The sequence below is a fragment of the Ranitomeya imitator genome, chromosome 4 (assembly GCF_032444005.1).
Source record: "Ranitomeya imitator isolate aRanImi1 chromosome 4, aRanImi1.pri, whole genome shotgun sequence".
NCBI lineage: Eukaryota > Metazoa > Chordata > Amphibia > Anura > Dendrobatidae > Ranitomeya > Ranitomeya imitator.
Window position 1 is genome coordinate 79,054,564 of NC_091285.1, and position 16,836 is coordinate 79,071,399.

At 43.8% G+C, this 16,836-nt stretch overlaps 1 protein-coding gene across 13 annotated transcripts in view; it reads left to right on the forward strand.

Moving 5' to 3' along the window:
- The first annotated feature begins 295 nt into the window (after window positions 1–295).
- Window positions 296–16,836, forward strand: part of TCF7 (transcription factor 7) — a 229,028-nt gene continuing 212,487 nt past the window's right edge. For 6 of the 13 annotated variants that reach the window (XM_069763835.1, XM_069763826.1, XM_069763836.1 and 3 more), the window contains exons 1-3: window positions 349–697; window positions 814–880; window positions 12,352–12,458. In XM_069763835.1, coding sequence (XP_069619936.1) covers window positions 527–697; window positions 814–880; window positions 12,352–12,458 — 345 coding nt within the window. In that variant the 5' untranslated portion in view covers window positions 349–526. Of the gene's footprint in view, window positions 698–813; window positions 881–12,351; window positions 12,459–16,836 lie in introns of all 13 variants that reach the window. The other 7 variants (XM_069763827.1, XM_069763831.1, XM_069763838.1 and 4 more) reach the window with 6 other exon arrangements.

Here is a 16,836-nt window from a genome sequence, read left to right on the forward strand (position 1 = left end):
CTGGTGTTTGTCTCCGAATTTGGAATTTTTTTTACCTTTAAGTAATACAGGTTATTTTTTAGGGGATCTTGTTTTTCTTGGGTTGTTTTTACTGTTCCAGGATCTCTTTGATATTGGTTTATAAACACTAGCAGCTGGTTCCCCCGGCAGAAGAGCTGCCTTGTGAGGAGCAGGTCCTGCACAGTCTGCCCCTGACTGCTGTGTGCAGCGCTGCGGATGAGGGCGCCTGTCTCTTTAAGAGCCTGCTCTGCCGCCTTGGTTCAGCCCCCGAGTGCTCGGCGCAGCCATCAATCAGCAGGCGGCGTGCTTTGAAGTGCTGCTCTGCCTTCCCTTGTCCTCCTCACACGATCACAGACTCCAGCCTGCACCGCTCCTGTCCTGTCCCTGCCATCAGCTCCCTCCAAACTTTTCCCTGCGCCCCCTCCTCTCTGATGCCGGGCAGCGATCGCCTGCCTGGTGCACTGTGAGCCCCGTGCCCCCAGCCTGTGCCGCCCTCAGTGCCCGAGCAGGGGCTCCAGCAGCGACCATGCCCCAGCTGAGCAGCGGCGGAGAGGAGGACCTGGGCGCCAGCGATGAGATGATCTCCTTCAAAGACGAGGGCGAGCAGGAGGAGAAGATCCAGGAGAATGCCTTCACTGAGCGCGACCTGGCCGACCTCAAGTCCTCGCTGGTCAATGAGTCCGAGGCTCACCCGGAGGTAAGCGAAGTGCCCGGGGTCCTCCGCCGCTGCCCGGGGTCCTCCGCCGCTGCCCGGGGTCCTCCGCCGCTGCCCGGGGTCCGCACACAACTTCTCACTCCCTGCTCTCCCCACAGGCTGTCCGGCGGGCACAGGATGCGCACAGAGGTTACCAGGAGAAGCTGGCAGATCACATGGACGATGGTAAGCTCCACTGCCTCCCCTCCTCCAGCCCTAGCCATGCCAGACCCCACCACGGGTGACCTGTGGCATCAGCTCTGCCAGCCCAGCCTGCAGGAACCGTGCCCACAACTTCCATGGAGCATGACTGATAATGGTGCCACCCGGGGTAACTGGTGATATCAGTGCCACCCGGGGTAACTGATGTTACTGCCTCCTGGGGTAACTGGTGATATCAGTGCCACCCGGGGTAACTGGTGATATCAGTGCCACCCGGGGTAACTGGTGATATCAGTGCCTCCCAGGGTAAATAATAATAATAATAATCTTTATTTTTATATAGCACTATCATATTCCGCAGCGCTTTACAGTTTGCACACATTATCATCACTGTCCCCGATGGGGCTCACAATCTAGATTCCCTATCAGTATGTCTTTGGAATGTGGGAGGAAACCGGAGAGCCCGGAGGAAACCCACGCAAACACGGAGAGAACATACAAACTCTTTGCAGATGTTGTCCTTGATGGGGTTTGAACCCAGGACTCCAGCGCTGCAAGGCTGCAAATGGTGACATTAGTGCCTCCCGGGGTAACTGGTGACGTTAGTGCCTCCCGGGGTAACTGGTGACATTACTGCCTCCCGGGGTAACTGGTGACATTATTGCCTCCCGTGGTAACTGGTGATATCAGTGCCTTCCGGGGTAACTGGTGACATTAGTGCCACCCGGGGCACCCTCTGACATTAGTGCCACCCGGGGCACTGCTGCTTCTGAGTCCTTGGCTGCGTGCACACCATGCATATTAGTTGCAGTGCAGATTTTCCAGCAGCATTGTTCAGTACAGCGGCTGTGGATGGTTCAGCACAAGCTCGGGCCCGCTGTCGGTACACTTGGGTTCACGTACGCCGACATGCAGCATTAAACGACTGTTAATGGGTAAGTGTATACTGATCGGCTGCCGTGTAATGGCCTCTACAGTCAGACTGCACTTAACGATGTGTAATCGTTCATTCAGTGCACATGGGCTACCATTGTTCTCGGCAGCACGATTACTGCGTACACAGGTCATTGCGCTGCCGAGACTATGATCTCTTGACCAAACAAAGCGATTATTTCACGCGACTGACAAGCATTTTGACATTTTAGACTGCATGGTTATTCCCAGGATAATTGTGCGGTGCGAATGCCCCTTTATTCATTGCCCACTCATAGAACGTATATTGTGACCTCTGCAATTCTGCAGCAATTCCTGCATGCAACACAAATTTTGACCCTAAAGTTATGTTCACGCAGGAAACAATAATATATATTTTTTTTTTCCATGCCATTATTTTTCAGTGTGCTTTCCACAGCTGTCCATTGCAAAATATTGAATAGCAGTCTCTGCTGTTTATTGCATCTTTTTTTGCAATTTTTTTTCTTACGTATTTTTGGTGCAGATTAAATGTACTGGGTTTTAATGCACATTTTTGTGCAGAAACACTGCAATTCCCCACTCAATAATGCAATTGTGATTTATTTATTGTTTACACTTGTACATTTTTTTTTTTCTGGCTTCCCATAAGTCTACAGTATATACAGTGTGTGTATATATAATATACACAACAGGCTTGAACTGTTAAATGCTAAGTATTTTACATAACATAAAAAAAAAACAGAATAAAGAGACTTTTCACAACCGGGGAACATGTCCTAGGTGCTTGTTCGCACGCTGTGTTTTTGCTATGGTTTTTTGACCTATGATGTCCGTAATTTTTTTTTTTTTTTTTTTTTTTTTTTAATTATGCATCATGCGAATTCTTTCAGTGCCTTTACTATATTTTTCCTGATTTTGGATGTTTGAAAGTGATTAATAACAAAAATGCACATTTTAATGTGGAATTGCTGCTGTTTTCTTGCATTTGTCTGCAGTAAATACTGCAGGAAAAGTCTGCATGTGAATGTATGAAGCGCAGGACGACATTGCCTGAAATTTGCTGATGGAGAATCTTTTCGGCCATGGGACACGTGTCCTGATATCCGTCTTTACCCCTGCTATTGACAGCTGACAACCTTGTTAATAGCGGTGACAGTTGTTCTGAATCTAGTTTTTCACCCTTTTTTTGTGTTTTGCCGCTTAGTTAGGCTATGTTCACACCTTGCGGCGTCCCTCTGCGGGTTGTCCCGCAGCGGATTTGATAAATCTGCAGGGCAAAACAACTGCGGTTCTCCCTGCAGATTTATCGCGGTTTGTTCCGCGTTTTCCGCTGCGGGTTTCCGCCTATACTATTGATGCTGCATATGCAGCAATATGCAGCATTAATAGTAATGTTAAAAATAATAAAAATTGGTTATACTCACCCTCTGACGTCCCGATCCCTCGGCGCTGCACCCGGCAGTCCGGTTCCAGAGATGCTGTGCGAGAAGGACCCTTCGTGACGTCACGGTCATGTGACCGCGACGTCACCGCAGGTCCTGGTCGCACAGCAACTCTGACCGGACAGCCGCGTGCAGCGCCCAGGAGCTCCGGACATCAGAGGGTGAGTATAACCAGATTTTTTATTTTTTAACCCCAAATATGGTTCCCAGGGCCTGGAGGAGAGTCTCCTCTCCTCCACCCCGGGTACCACCCGCACATTATCCGCTTACTTCCCGCAACGTGGGCACAGCCCCATGCGGGAAGTAAGCGGTTCAATGTATTCCTATGGGTGCAGAATCGCAGCGATTCTGCACAAAGAAGTGACATGCTGCGGGTTGTAAACCGCTGCGTTCCCGCGCGGTTTTTCCCGCAGCATGTGCACAGCGGTTTGCGGTTTCCATAGGGTTTACATGTTACTGTAAACGCTATGGAAACTGCTGCGGACCCGCAGCATCAAAATCGCGGCGGTTCCGCGGTAAAAACCGCTAAGTGTGAATATAGCCTACGATTTGCTTCTGTGATGGGGTGAGGGGTGAGCTCAGCACAGATTGGGCACAACGCATCAAAACTTGTTCTAAAATTGAGGAGCTGAAAATGATCAGATTCCAGATCTAAATTTTTCAGAGGCTTTTGGAAAACAAGAGGTGGCAACTTTTGGCCCAATTCTCATGCCTATCTTTTGTCCATATATTTATTCTTTTGGGTATTTGTCTGTCTCCTTACCAACACTTACTTTTTCATCATAAAATAATTAAACAATGATGTCACTTTCTGATATTCTTTGTTTACCTTCTCCAAATACAAGATCTTTGCTTGTAGGTGAATGGGAACCCTCTTGTATTATCATGAGACTGTAGAAACCTAAGGGGTGTGATGCAAGTTGATTAAACCGTCTCTTGGGGATTTCACACTTTCAGCCACGCTCACACGTTCAGTATTTGGTCAGTATTTTACTTCAGTATTTGTAAGCCTAAACCAGGAGTGGAACAATCAGAGGAAAAGTATAATAGAAACATATGCACCACTTCTGGATTTATCACCCACTCCTGGTTTTGGCTACAAGTAGTGAGGTAAAAAACTGACCAAGTAGTGAGGTAAAAAACTGACCAAGTAGTGAGGTAAAAAACTGACCAAGTAGTGACTTAAAAAAATGACCAAGTAGTGAGGTAAAAAACTGACCAAGTAGTGACTTAAAAAACTGACTAAATACTGAGGTAAAATACTGACCAAATACTCAGGTAAAATACTGACCAAATGCTGAGGTAAAATACTGACCAAATGCTGAGGTAAAATACTGAACGTGTGGATGTGGCCCATGTCGTATTCTCATCTGTCTTGCTATTTTTTTCTGGGCCATTAAATTCTCTGGAGATCCATTATAAATGATGACATACCGGTAATTTTTACTTCTGTTTTCCATCTGTGATTCACTGACCCATTGATAAAGGTGTACATGCTTCAGGTTTTACAAAATGGATGAGAAGCAATAGATGCAAAACAGAGGCAATACGGATCACACGTGAGAGAAAAAATGGTCCGTTTTTGATCAGTGTAGAAACCGGAATGGAGTTGTGAATGAAGCCTAAGCCTACGGGTGCTGAGCGGCAGATCTCCATATGTGAGACATAACATACGGTAGTTTCTACAGGTCCGGTCCATGGAGCACCCTGTCACTCCGTAACTGGAATAACCAGTATTGTTACTGCGTTCCCAGGTACCATTTTATAAGGCTTTGGATGTCAGGTCGCTGATTTAAAGGGGATCTCTGCTGTATACAAGCACAGATGTTAGCTCCATTAGGCAGGGGTCACCTGGAGCTAAGGTGGGGGACGAATGTGACGTGGGGAGTGTGCAGTGATGTGGCGATATGTATGTAAGGGAACAGAATCTCTCTGCCTTCAGATACTGAACAGGATAGATTTAGTTAAAATTGTCGAAAATAAAAAAGAATGCTGCCCATAGCAACCATCACAGGGGTTCAGTCCTCCTGATGAATATTTGGTGCATTCATTCCACTCCTTATTTACATGGACAAAAACGGCAGCGTTTTACTGTGAAGAAAGTGGATGGGAGTTATGTAAATCTCATGCACACTATATGCTTTTTTCTTCTTTCTTCCCAGTGAGGAAACTGACCTGCAATTCAATTTTGAAGTCTACAACAGATGTATGCAATTATTATATGTGCAGATGAAATGCATGTAATCTGCACATGACTTTATTTTTATTTAAGTTTCCAAAACAAATAAAAAAATAAAAATAAAAAAAAAGTATCGTACTAACAAATGCAATGAAATATTAGCATCAAAAAGGCACCAAGTACTCATTATGGGAACATAGCCGAAAGAAGAAAATCTGACCTCGGATTGGCTTTTTGATAATGATGCCAGTTTTCGGCACTGTTGTCTTTTAGTGTATTCGACCACATGCCTCCTAGACCAGTGGCAAATCTAATTGCTCCACCTTGATGGAGAATGAGTTCATCTCTACTTTTCCGTCACAGAATGGTTTCCATAATCCAAAAAAGTCAAGACTTGTCCCATCACTGTGGTGATAACACATTGAAAAAATGGTTTTGTGCAGGAGGCTATGGGCAGTTTGATGTTGGTGTGATTGGAAGACCCCCTTGCATCTGTTATATAGGGGGACTATCGGGAACTTGCATGCCAGAGGAATAATAATTATTAATACTTATTGTTTGTACCCAGCTTTTAAATGAGATCTGTCACCAGGTTTTTGCCACCTGATCTGAGAGTTTAATGTAGGGGCAGAGACTCTTATTCCTGCAATATGTAACTTACTCGGCTTGCAGTAGTTTAGATAAAATCACTGTTTTACCCACGGGAGATTATGACTACAGGACTAGTACACCTGCTGCCTGGTAGTCCTCCACATTTATGCACTGTGTATAACACTACTCATTGGTCGCTTTCTGCCTATGCACAGTGTACAGAGAAAGCTTTATCCCAAGCTCTGTATGCAAAGAATTGGTAGATGTGCAGCAGATAAGTGTTTTTTTTTTTTTTTTTTTAATTGCAGCAACCAAGAAAGTGAAACATTGCTGGAATCAGGGACTCTGCCCCTGCATCATGCTGCTCTCCGTTGTGATAGCTAAAACCTGGTGACAGATTCCTTGTAAGTCAATAAACACTGGATGTAGAATTGAGATTGATGTTTCTGTTCAATCAGACTTACGGTATTTTATTTTTATTATTTTGAAGTCCAGTGCCAGAAGGTGGGGTCACACAGCATTGCTGGATTGTGTGACAGAGGTGAAGTAAGGGAATAATTGGAAATCCTAATGATATCTTACCCATTCCTTATCTTGAGTTCTGGGCTATGATCCGACACAGACTGTCCGCTTTTAGCAATGTTCACATGTGTAAATCTATATAAGCACTGTGCTAATAATGTTACATCTGTGGAATGCGGATAGCAATGATATCGTGTGATTACTGTGGGGACAGGCTTTGTTTTACTGCTTTTTTTGATACTGTGTACTTTCTCCAATCTTGGTAGAACATTATTGGGACAATTTTCCAAACAGAATGAATTGTTGGGATGTTGATGTGATGTTGATCAGGAAATAAGCCGACCGTACACCTGAGATGGGGTCTTCTGAATGAAGCTATATCGGCCCGTTCTCCCATACTCCCCTCCAAGCCTGGAGCTAAGCCATCGTCGCTACGAAATCAGACATGCCTGATTGGGGTCTTCCCAGGCCATCAGTTGACCCATACACATTATACTGTCAGTCAAACCCTTCGATATCGATAGTCTAATGTGTATGGGGTCTATGTACCCCCGCCATAATCTGCTATAATCCAAACACTTGGCTAACCGCACAGTAATAAATGGTCCGCAAATGTCATCTATAGAACACAAGAGGCGCATCTTGTCTGATGATTTAGAGATCAATAGGCCTTGTATCAGTTCCTTTGACAATTCTGCTGAATGTTTGGGTGCTTTGTGTTTCTGATCCTGAGAACAAGGTATCCACCGAGCCTTTCTTGGGAGAGCGACCTTGGTTGGCCGCTCTTCATTACAATTAATGGGAAATGGGACAACTCTCGCGAGCACGTTATTCGTTGCTTAAATAATGCCAACCTATTCTACAGCGATGCACATAAATTGTCATCACTTGCAGCATATGTTGTTTCATCCAGTGGCTTTCACAATCCTACGCTTTATTTCTCTAACAGAAGAGACTGTAATCCTATCTGTATGTTCCTGGAGTATGGATGAAAGTCGGAGCTATCCTACTTGTCGTGTTTACTTTGGATCTGTAAGAGATCGGTGCGGACCACTGAGCCAACACTGTAAGAAATAGAAAAACTTTGTCTTTGCTAAATACCCAGCTTTATAAAAAGTTGGTAAAGATCATACAGGGGATAGAAAGCCTGTCTTGGATCTCATATAAGTTTTCTTTCCCCTGTGTGATTTTGATTAAATAACCATCTTAATAAAATGTTGATAAAGACTTTTTTTTTGCTCATGATGCCGGATTACAACTTTTTTTTACTTTTAATGCTTCTACTTGAGCACTGTTCTGAAAGAGTTTTTTTGCATTTCTCGTAGTGGTGAGCTTATATACCCTTTTCTGTATGTCCTACCTCCATTGCAAAAGTACCTACATATTTAGCTCTGTGTAAGTGCAGTATATTCCTTAGGAATTGGAATTGTGGAAAACAATGGATGGAAATTGGGATGAAGTGTAGCCTAGAAGTACATACTACACGCCCGAACTGAATAGTGATTGATGAGCAGCTTTGCTGAGTACAGTGGTGACATTTCCTCTGCAGCGAGCCACCAGGGGTGTGGTGCTAATACACCGCAAAGGAAAATAGCTTGTCAAAATACTTTCACCTCAACGGTTGTAGGAGAGAGCGCCACTGTACCTGAGTTGTGATTTGTCATGTGTGACCCCATTGTTTTGCTCTTTTTACCTTGAAGTGACATCTTGCGGATTAGTCATTGCTTCTCCTGTGATCAGAGTGTAAACAGCTCAAATAAATGACGTTTGAAGGACCCAGATAAGTCTAATTGATGAGGAACAAAGGCTTGTGTCTAGACAGGGGATGATATGGGCTGACAGACTAAAATCATCACATCTTTTGTTGGAGACTTTACCAAATGTAATAACTGGGGTGAGCGGATATTAAAATATAATGCCATCCAGTGACCTCGGCCAGGAGTGTGCCCATGTGTGAGGGGGACGGTAGATGGTGAGCGTCACTGTATGAGGGGATGCAATGTACCATATGTGGTTCTACATGAGCAATGGGAAATAATCCATAAAGGATTCACAGACAAATGTGTGTAGGTGTATTCTGCTGGTTAGGTGTGAGCAGAATTCCTTTTCTAAAGGTGCTATCGACAGGAAATTCTCACCAGATGTCGGTAACAACCCATCCAATCCACACAGGCAAAGAAACCAAACCATAAATGAAGTTACGTGTAATGAAAACTTTTTCCCTGTGTCATTTCTCTTCATGTCGATAGCACCTTTTTATAAATATATCTACTTGGAAAATTGGTAATGTGTTCAATACTTATTACACCCGCACAGCGCACTCATATGTTGCTGACAGGATGTCACTGCTGCAGCTCTGTAAATGGCGAGCAGTGCTCCAGCAGCAATACATTCAGTAGGTAAGCGTCGTTTTTGTTAGATTACGACATTAAATAACTGCCCCTGCCCCAATTTTGTCCGATCTCATATCCCAATTCTTTAGTGAATTAAGGAACTAACTAAAATTAGCATTATCCCAGACGACTATTCAGTTGTTTACTGGTGATTTGTTATCGTTATTTTGAAATTATATATGTAAAATATTTTTAATAAACTAAATTTTTTCTGCATCAGATCTGTATCTAAAACTGCATGTGCTACAGTTTTCACCCCTTCTACATCCCTCTGCAGCCTTCACCCCTGCTACATTGAAAGGGGTAAAATTCCATAAACCAACCCCCCCCCCCAATGCAGGATTCTCCCCTGCTGCACCCCCTCGTGAAGGTTTCTTCCCCTGCTGCACCCCCCGTGCAGGTTCCTTCCCCATAGGGGTGGGCCGATGTGGTTTCATTTACCACATGCCCTGGCACTGACTGGCAACCAGCTGTAATGCTGGGTCAGTGACTGAAGCCTTATTGGCCCACCCATATGACTAAAAGCCTGAGACTGCTGGAAGGAATACACCATGTTCCAAATTATTATGCAAATTATATTTTTCTCAGATTTTCCTAAATGGTCGGTGCAAATGACAGTCTAATAGAAGTCATCACTCGTTAGATTATACATCAAATTTTATTGAAGAAACCTCCCAATGATAACAGTATAATCTCCAAACTGAATAAAAACTCAAAATGCACTGTTCCAAATTATTAGGCACATTAGAATTTCTATACATTTGATATGTTTTAAAGAACTGAAAATGCTCATTTGTGGAATTTGCAGCATTCACTGAACAAAAAAGGTATTAACTCCAAAACATCCTAACCGGCCAAGTTACATGTTAACATAGGACCTTTCTTTGATATCACCTTCACAATTCTTGCATTCATTGAACTTGTGAGTTTTTGGAGAGTTTCTGCTTGTATTTCTTTGCATGAAGTCAGAATAGCCTCCCAGAGCTGCTGTTTTGATGTGAACGGCCTCCCACCCTCATAGATCTTTTGCTTGATAATACTCCAAAGGTTCTCTATAGGGTTGAGGTCAGGGGAAGATGGTGACCACACCATGAGTTTATCTCCTTTTATGCCCATAACAGCCAATGACTCAGAGGTATTCTTTGCAGCATGAGATGGTGCATTGTCATGCATGAAGATGATTTTGCTCCTGAAGACACGTTTCTGCTTTTTATACCATGGAAGAAAGTTGTCAGTCAGAAACTCTATATACTTTGCAGAGGTCATTTTCACACCCTCAAGAACCTTAAAGGGCCCTACCAGCTGTTTCCCCATGATTCCTGCCAAAAATATGACTCCTCCACATCCTTGCTGACGTCGCAGGATTGTTGGGACATGATGGCCATCCACCAACCATCCACTACTCTATTCATCTGGACCATCCAGGGTTGCTCGACACTCATCAGTAAACAAGACTGTTTGCAAATTAGTCTTCATGTATGTCTGGGCCCACTGCAACCGTTGTGAACACTTTAGGGGTGGCCGAATAGTAGGTTTATGCACCACAGCAAGTCTTTGAAGGATCCTACACCTTGAGATTCGAGGGACTCAAGAGGCACCAGCAGCTTCAAATAACTGTTTGCTGCTTTGTAATGGTATTTTGGCAGCTGCTCTCTTAATCCAATGAATTTGTCTGGCAGAAACCTTCCTCATTATGCCTTTATCTGCATGAACTCTGTCTGTGCTCTGTTTCCGCCACAAATCTCTTAAAGGTAGCGTCGCTGTGTGGTCGCTGGAGAGCTGTCACACAGACAGCTCTCCAGCGACCAACTATGCGAGGTCCCCTGGTAACCAGGGTAAACATCGGGTTACTAAGCGCAGGGCTGCGCTTAGTAACCCGATGTTTACCCTGGTTACCAGCGTAAACGTAAAAAAAACAAACACTACATACTTACATTCCGGTGTCTGTCCCCCGGCGCTGTGCTTCTCTGCACTGACTGTGAGCGCCAGCCGGAAAGCACAGCGGTGACGTCACCGCTGTGCTCTGCTTTACGGCCGGCTGGCGCTCACAGTGCAGAGAAGCACAGCGCCGGGGGACAGACATCAGAATGTAAGTATGTAGTGTTTGTTTTATTTTTTTTTTTTTACGTTTACGCTGATAACCAGGGTAAACATCGGGTTACTAAGCGCGGCTCTGCGCTTAGTAACCCAATGTTTACCCTGGTTACCAGTGAAGACATCGCTGAATCGGCGTCACACGCCGATTCAGCGATGTCTGCGGGAGATCCAGCGACGAAATAAAGTTCTGGACTTTCTGCGCCAACCAACGATGGCACAGCAGGATCCAAATCGCTGCTGCCTGTCAAACTGAACGATATCGCTAGCCAGGACGCTGCAACGTCACGGATCGCTAGCGATATCGTTCAGTGTGACGGTACTTTAACAGTACGATGATCACGCTTAAGTTTTTGGGAAATATCTAATGTTTTCCTCCCTTGACCAAGGCATTGCACTATTTGATGCTTTTCGGCAGCAGAGATATCCTTTTTCTTTCCCATGTTTCTTGAAATCTGTGGCCTACTTAATAATGTGGAACATCATTTTTAAAGGGAACCTGTCACCTGAATTTGGCGGGACCAGTTTTTGGTCATATGGGCGGAGTTTTTGGGTGTTTGATTCACCCTTTCCTTACCCGCTGGCTGCATGCTGGCCGCAATATTGGATTGAAGTTCATTCTATGTCCTCCGCAATCTTGCCTTGCGCAGGCGTGTACTACGGAGGACATAGAATGACCAAAAACTGGTCCCGCCAAATTCAGGTGACAGGTTCCCTTTAAGTAGTTTTCCTTTAATTAGAATCACCTGGACTAATCACGTGTTTAAGATTGATTTCAGTGATCCATTGAGCCCTGAGACACAATACCATCCATGAGTTTATTTGAAAAACAAAACCATTAAATCTTTGACACTTAAATCCAATTTGCACAATAATTTGGAACACAGTGTAAAGTTAATTTCCTCCTTGGAGCTGTGCTCTCGGTGCGGGCGCCGGGCTGTTTTGGAATGTTATTAACCTGCAGATTTAACCCCATATCTGCAGCTTAATAGCATTTTTTTTTGTTCTACATGACAGGTTCCCTTTAAGGGGATGTCAGCAGTAAGACCCCCAAAGAAATAGAATATTTATTGGATATCCTTTGCATTGGGTATACGTGTCTCTGCTGGGATAGTCCCTTTAATATATCCAGCTACTGTACTCTAACTCTGTACTAGTTGGAATAAATCTCCCGCATGAAAAGACAAGATTCTGATCTGTAAAATGAAAAGCGATTGGTAAGATATTAAAATACGGTAAGTGCTCTTTCAAAAGAAAAAAATATCTAAAATATAAAAGTCTATTTAATGTTACAAGTTTGTATCTTCCTTTTTAATTTATATTATGATTAATTATTTTTGTTTTTTTCTATTCCTGTAGGCATCAAACATCAGGAAGAGGTCATGTATAAAGGTTCAGGATATTCCAGTTATCCATTCCTTATGCTGTCTGATCCTTATCTGTCTAACGGGTCTATGTCTACACTGGTGAGTCTGCCACAATACCTGGTATTCTGTGGGCACAAAATGACAGATCGACGTGTCTAATGATTAGAAGGGTTGTCTGGGATTACGTTTCCTGCTGTAGAGAAATCACACAGCTGTGCTTACTTTCCCCAAGTACGGCGATGCTGCTCCACCACTTCTCTGGTCTTTGTTGGCACGACTGCAGAGAAAGTAACCACTGCAGCCAATCGCTGCACTCAGTTGTGATCCTAATGTAAACAGCAGAGCTGCTGAAGCGAGTGATTGGCTGCAGTAGTCATCTATTCTATAGTCGTGATGTCACTGCTGCATCCTCCCCTGTCCACAAAGACCAGGGACGCGCTGGAGCATCAGTGCTGGACCTGAGGAAGCTCTAAGAATAAGCTATTAATATTCTAGTTCTTTAAAACACACAATATTTTGGCATCAAATAAAAAGAAACAGATATTTGGCTCATTAAACGCCACATGACGAATGGAAATGCCATCATTACATAAATACGCCTTAAATATATGCATTGCAATTTTAATGACGAAGCCAGGAGACCAGCATCTAGATGAGTGTCTGGTGTTTTTTCTTTTTGTTTTGTTTTTTTGGAAGGATCACAATAAGTCCATTTTGTAACAACCTTTTTTAAATAACCGTCAAGCCATTTTGGATCATTCTGAAGGCGGGCGGTTTCTGTTATCAGGACTGTTGGGTGCCCATGCACAGTTTGTTGTAAAAAAAACAAAACAAACAAACCCGCCATGCTTTACCCACCCTCCACGGGACCAACGTTGAGTATTTGCCTTTGCTCCCAGTGTTTGTTGTTGTTTACCTGGCTGGGGCCTCTGAACACACGGATTAATCGCTGCGCTGTGGACCCGGGGAGGGTGAGTAATGCGTAAGTTGGTTTTCATTCATGACAAAAAAACTTTGCTTGGGGACAAAACTTTCCTGAAAATGGAAAACCCCCTCTAATATAAGGTAATTTCCTGTATGTTGCGTTTTGTAAATTAGTGAATGGAAAGTTATCTAACACCATCACAGAAGTCTTCCGCTGTTTGTTTGCCAAGGAGAAAACGTGAAGTTTTCTACTTAAACATTGCTTCTATCATTTTAGTATGCTTTTATACTTTTAACTTTTCTTGTTTAGTGTTTTTTTTTCTCTACTGTTATGTCCCCTCTCCCGCCCCACCCCAATCAGAATTTACCAGCTCTGGCGGACAGGGACAGTTTTAGACAAAGTGGGGCCCTAGGCAAAAATTTAATGTGGGGGCCCCAAATGATAACATTGCACTGTGGCCTCCATATTTAGGGGTCTTACATCGGCCAACGGGTCTGCCACTATTAGCTGTACGCAGGGGCGTTGCTAGGGTCAGAAAAGATTGGGGGCCCAAGACAAAGCGTTGCCCCCAACCCCCTCTTAATTTTTTTTAACTCTTCAGATAAAACAGTGCTAACTCTCTTGAGAACAGATAATGTAGTAGATGTCACCTGCAGTCCTATGTAACACCAGAGATGGCAGTGATAATTCTGAGTACAGATAATTTAGTGTATATCACATGCAGTCCTATGTAACACCACAGATAGACATAGCGTTTCAGAGTAAGACTATGTTCACATGCAGCTTTTTTTTTTTCAGTAGCCAAAACCTTTTCTTTTTTAGCAGTAAAAATGTTGCGTTCAAAACACCTGTTTTTCAGCTTGTTTGTGGTGTTCTTCACACTTTTTCAGCTTTTTTTTTGGAGTGAGGATGTTTGTTTTGCCTACAGTATGTTTAAGGCCACATTCACATGTTCAGTGTTTGGTCAGTATTTCAAATCAGCATATGTAAGCCAAAACCAGGAGGGTGAGAAATACAGAAGTGGTGACGTGTTTCTCAGGCTATGTGCACACGTTGCGGATTTTGCTGTGGATCTGCAGCAGTTTTCCATGCATTGTACAGTACCATGTAAACGTATGGGAAAACAAAATGCGCAGTGCACATGCTGCGGAAAATACAGCGCGGAAACGCTGCGTTGTATTTTCTGCAGCATGTCAATTCTTTTGTGCGGATTCCGCAGCGTTTTACACCTGCTCCATAATAGGAATCTGCAGGTGTAAAAATGCTGTTGAAAACCGCACAAAAACCACGGTAATTCCACGATAAATCCGCGGTAAATCTGCAGGTAAAACGCAGGGCGTTTTACCTGCAGATTTTTAGGAATCTGCGTGGAAAAATCCGCAGCAGACTCTGCAACGTGTGCACATAGCCTCATTGTTCCACTGCTGTTTCTGCATTACAAATACTGACCAAATAGTTTAATTCACCAAAACCACTTACAAAATTGCAGGGAAAAATGCTGTTGCAATATCTGCAGCTTTTTTATTCTTTCATTGCTTTCTACCGGTGAAAACACTGAAAGAAGTGACCCGCTACAGATTTAAAAAGTGCTACAGTTCTGAAATCCAGTCAGAAAACACACAAGCGCATGCAGGAGATTTCGGAAATCTCATGTTTTGCTGGCACTTTGAAAAGCAGCTTTTCGCCATGTTCATATGCAGAATTTTTGCATCTTTCTTCTGCAAATAAGAAGTTTACAGCATTTTACAGCACAAGCAAAAACTGAGATTTTCAGAAATCTCCTGCACACCCTTTTATTTTCCCCTGACTGAATTTCACAACTGCGTTTTTTAAATCTGCAGCGTTTCACTTCTTTCAGCAATTTTTTTTTTCACCCGTAGAAAGCAATGAAAGTTTAAAAAAATGCTGAAAATGTTGCAACGTTGTTTTTCGCTGCGTTTTTTGTGAATAACACTAACTTTATTAAACATGTACAGTAGACAAAATGCATACTGTAAAAAACAAACAGCAAAAGCTCTAAGGGTGTGTGCACACAGTCAGTAAATGCTGCGGGTCGGCTGCTGTGTACTTGTGCAGCTTCCAACCCGCAGCAGCCACATGTTACAGTATAGTGGATGGGATTTCAAGAAATTCCATCTCTACTATGCGTGCACTATCACCTGCACCTCACCCGCAGAGACGGACATGTTGCACGTCTGTCCAGGCTGCAGCATGTCAATTTATATGGCGTAGATGCGAGTCTCCGCAAGAGAAATCTCACCCCTGCAATGTATAGGACGCAGGGATTCCGCACAGATCAATGAACACACGCGGAATCACATGTGTTCAAAAGATAGCAGCACTTTGGACACCGCACATGTCCGCTGCATCCGAAGGGCTGCCGTTTCCGGATCCTCTGCACATACCCTAAAAAATGGGTGTTTTGAAAGCAGTGTTTTTACTGCCAAAAGAGCAGGCTTTGGCTGCAAAAAAAAAAAAAATGCACCAAAAACGCTGATTCCTATGCACACCTGTACTATATGTGTATAGTTTACCCTTATTGTTTCACGTGGGGATTCATTTATTTCTATATGATGAATACCCTGATTCAGCAGACAATATTCCTGTCTTGTGTCATCCAGACAGTGACAGCAGGTCACCCTGTCAGATTACAAGTAGTGAATTAGTGACTGTGGTCAGAGCCCATGCTGATCCATGAGTAAATCACAGCACTGAGGGGGTCTCAAGGGGGGTTTGGGAGAGACGCTCTGGGACTACAGAGCAATGCACAGCATTATTCACTGCTGTACACTCTCTGGACACTTCATACAGGGGCTGCAGAGGCAGGGGGCCCCCTTTCTAGGTGGGGGGCCCCAGGCGTCTGCCTATGCCAAACGCCCTGCTGGCAGATATAAATGGAGTGCTGAGTGTAGTACCAAGATCCGTATGTTCTTGAGTGGCTGCTGCTAATTACGGCAGGTCATGTCCTATTCTGTTTGGGAACCCTCATAATAAGTGCTTAGTTTTCCGCTGATTGTAAATGGAGCCATATAATGATGTGAGGAAGGAAATAAGGATGTGCATAATCTTCAGGTCATTATTTGATTACTTAAAGTGAACCTGTCAGAAGCATTTTGCTACGTAAACTACAGGTATTGTCATGTTGCCACTGTTGCACTGATTAACACGATCCCTGGGGTGAAGAAATCTGTCGTGTGGTTCTTTTGTAATCAGTGTTAGAAGTTTTCAGTTAATGATATGCTCATCCTCCAGGGCAGGACTGTAGGCAGAGTCGTATCTTCCTGCTCTAAGTCACAGAAACCAAGGAAAGACCTGCCCACAGGCTGCTCCGAAGCGCAAGCATGTTCCTGGTCACCTTCTGGGTGGCCTGTGGACAGGTCTTTCCTTGGCTTCTCTGGCATAGAGCAGGTAGATAAGACTCTGCCTACAATCCCGCTGCAGAGCACGGGTATGTCATTAACTGAAAACTTCTAACACTGATTACACAAGAACCACAAGATGGATTTCTTCACCCTATGGATCATTTTAATCAGTGTAACAGTGGCAACATGA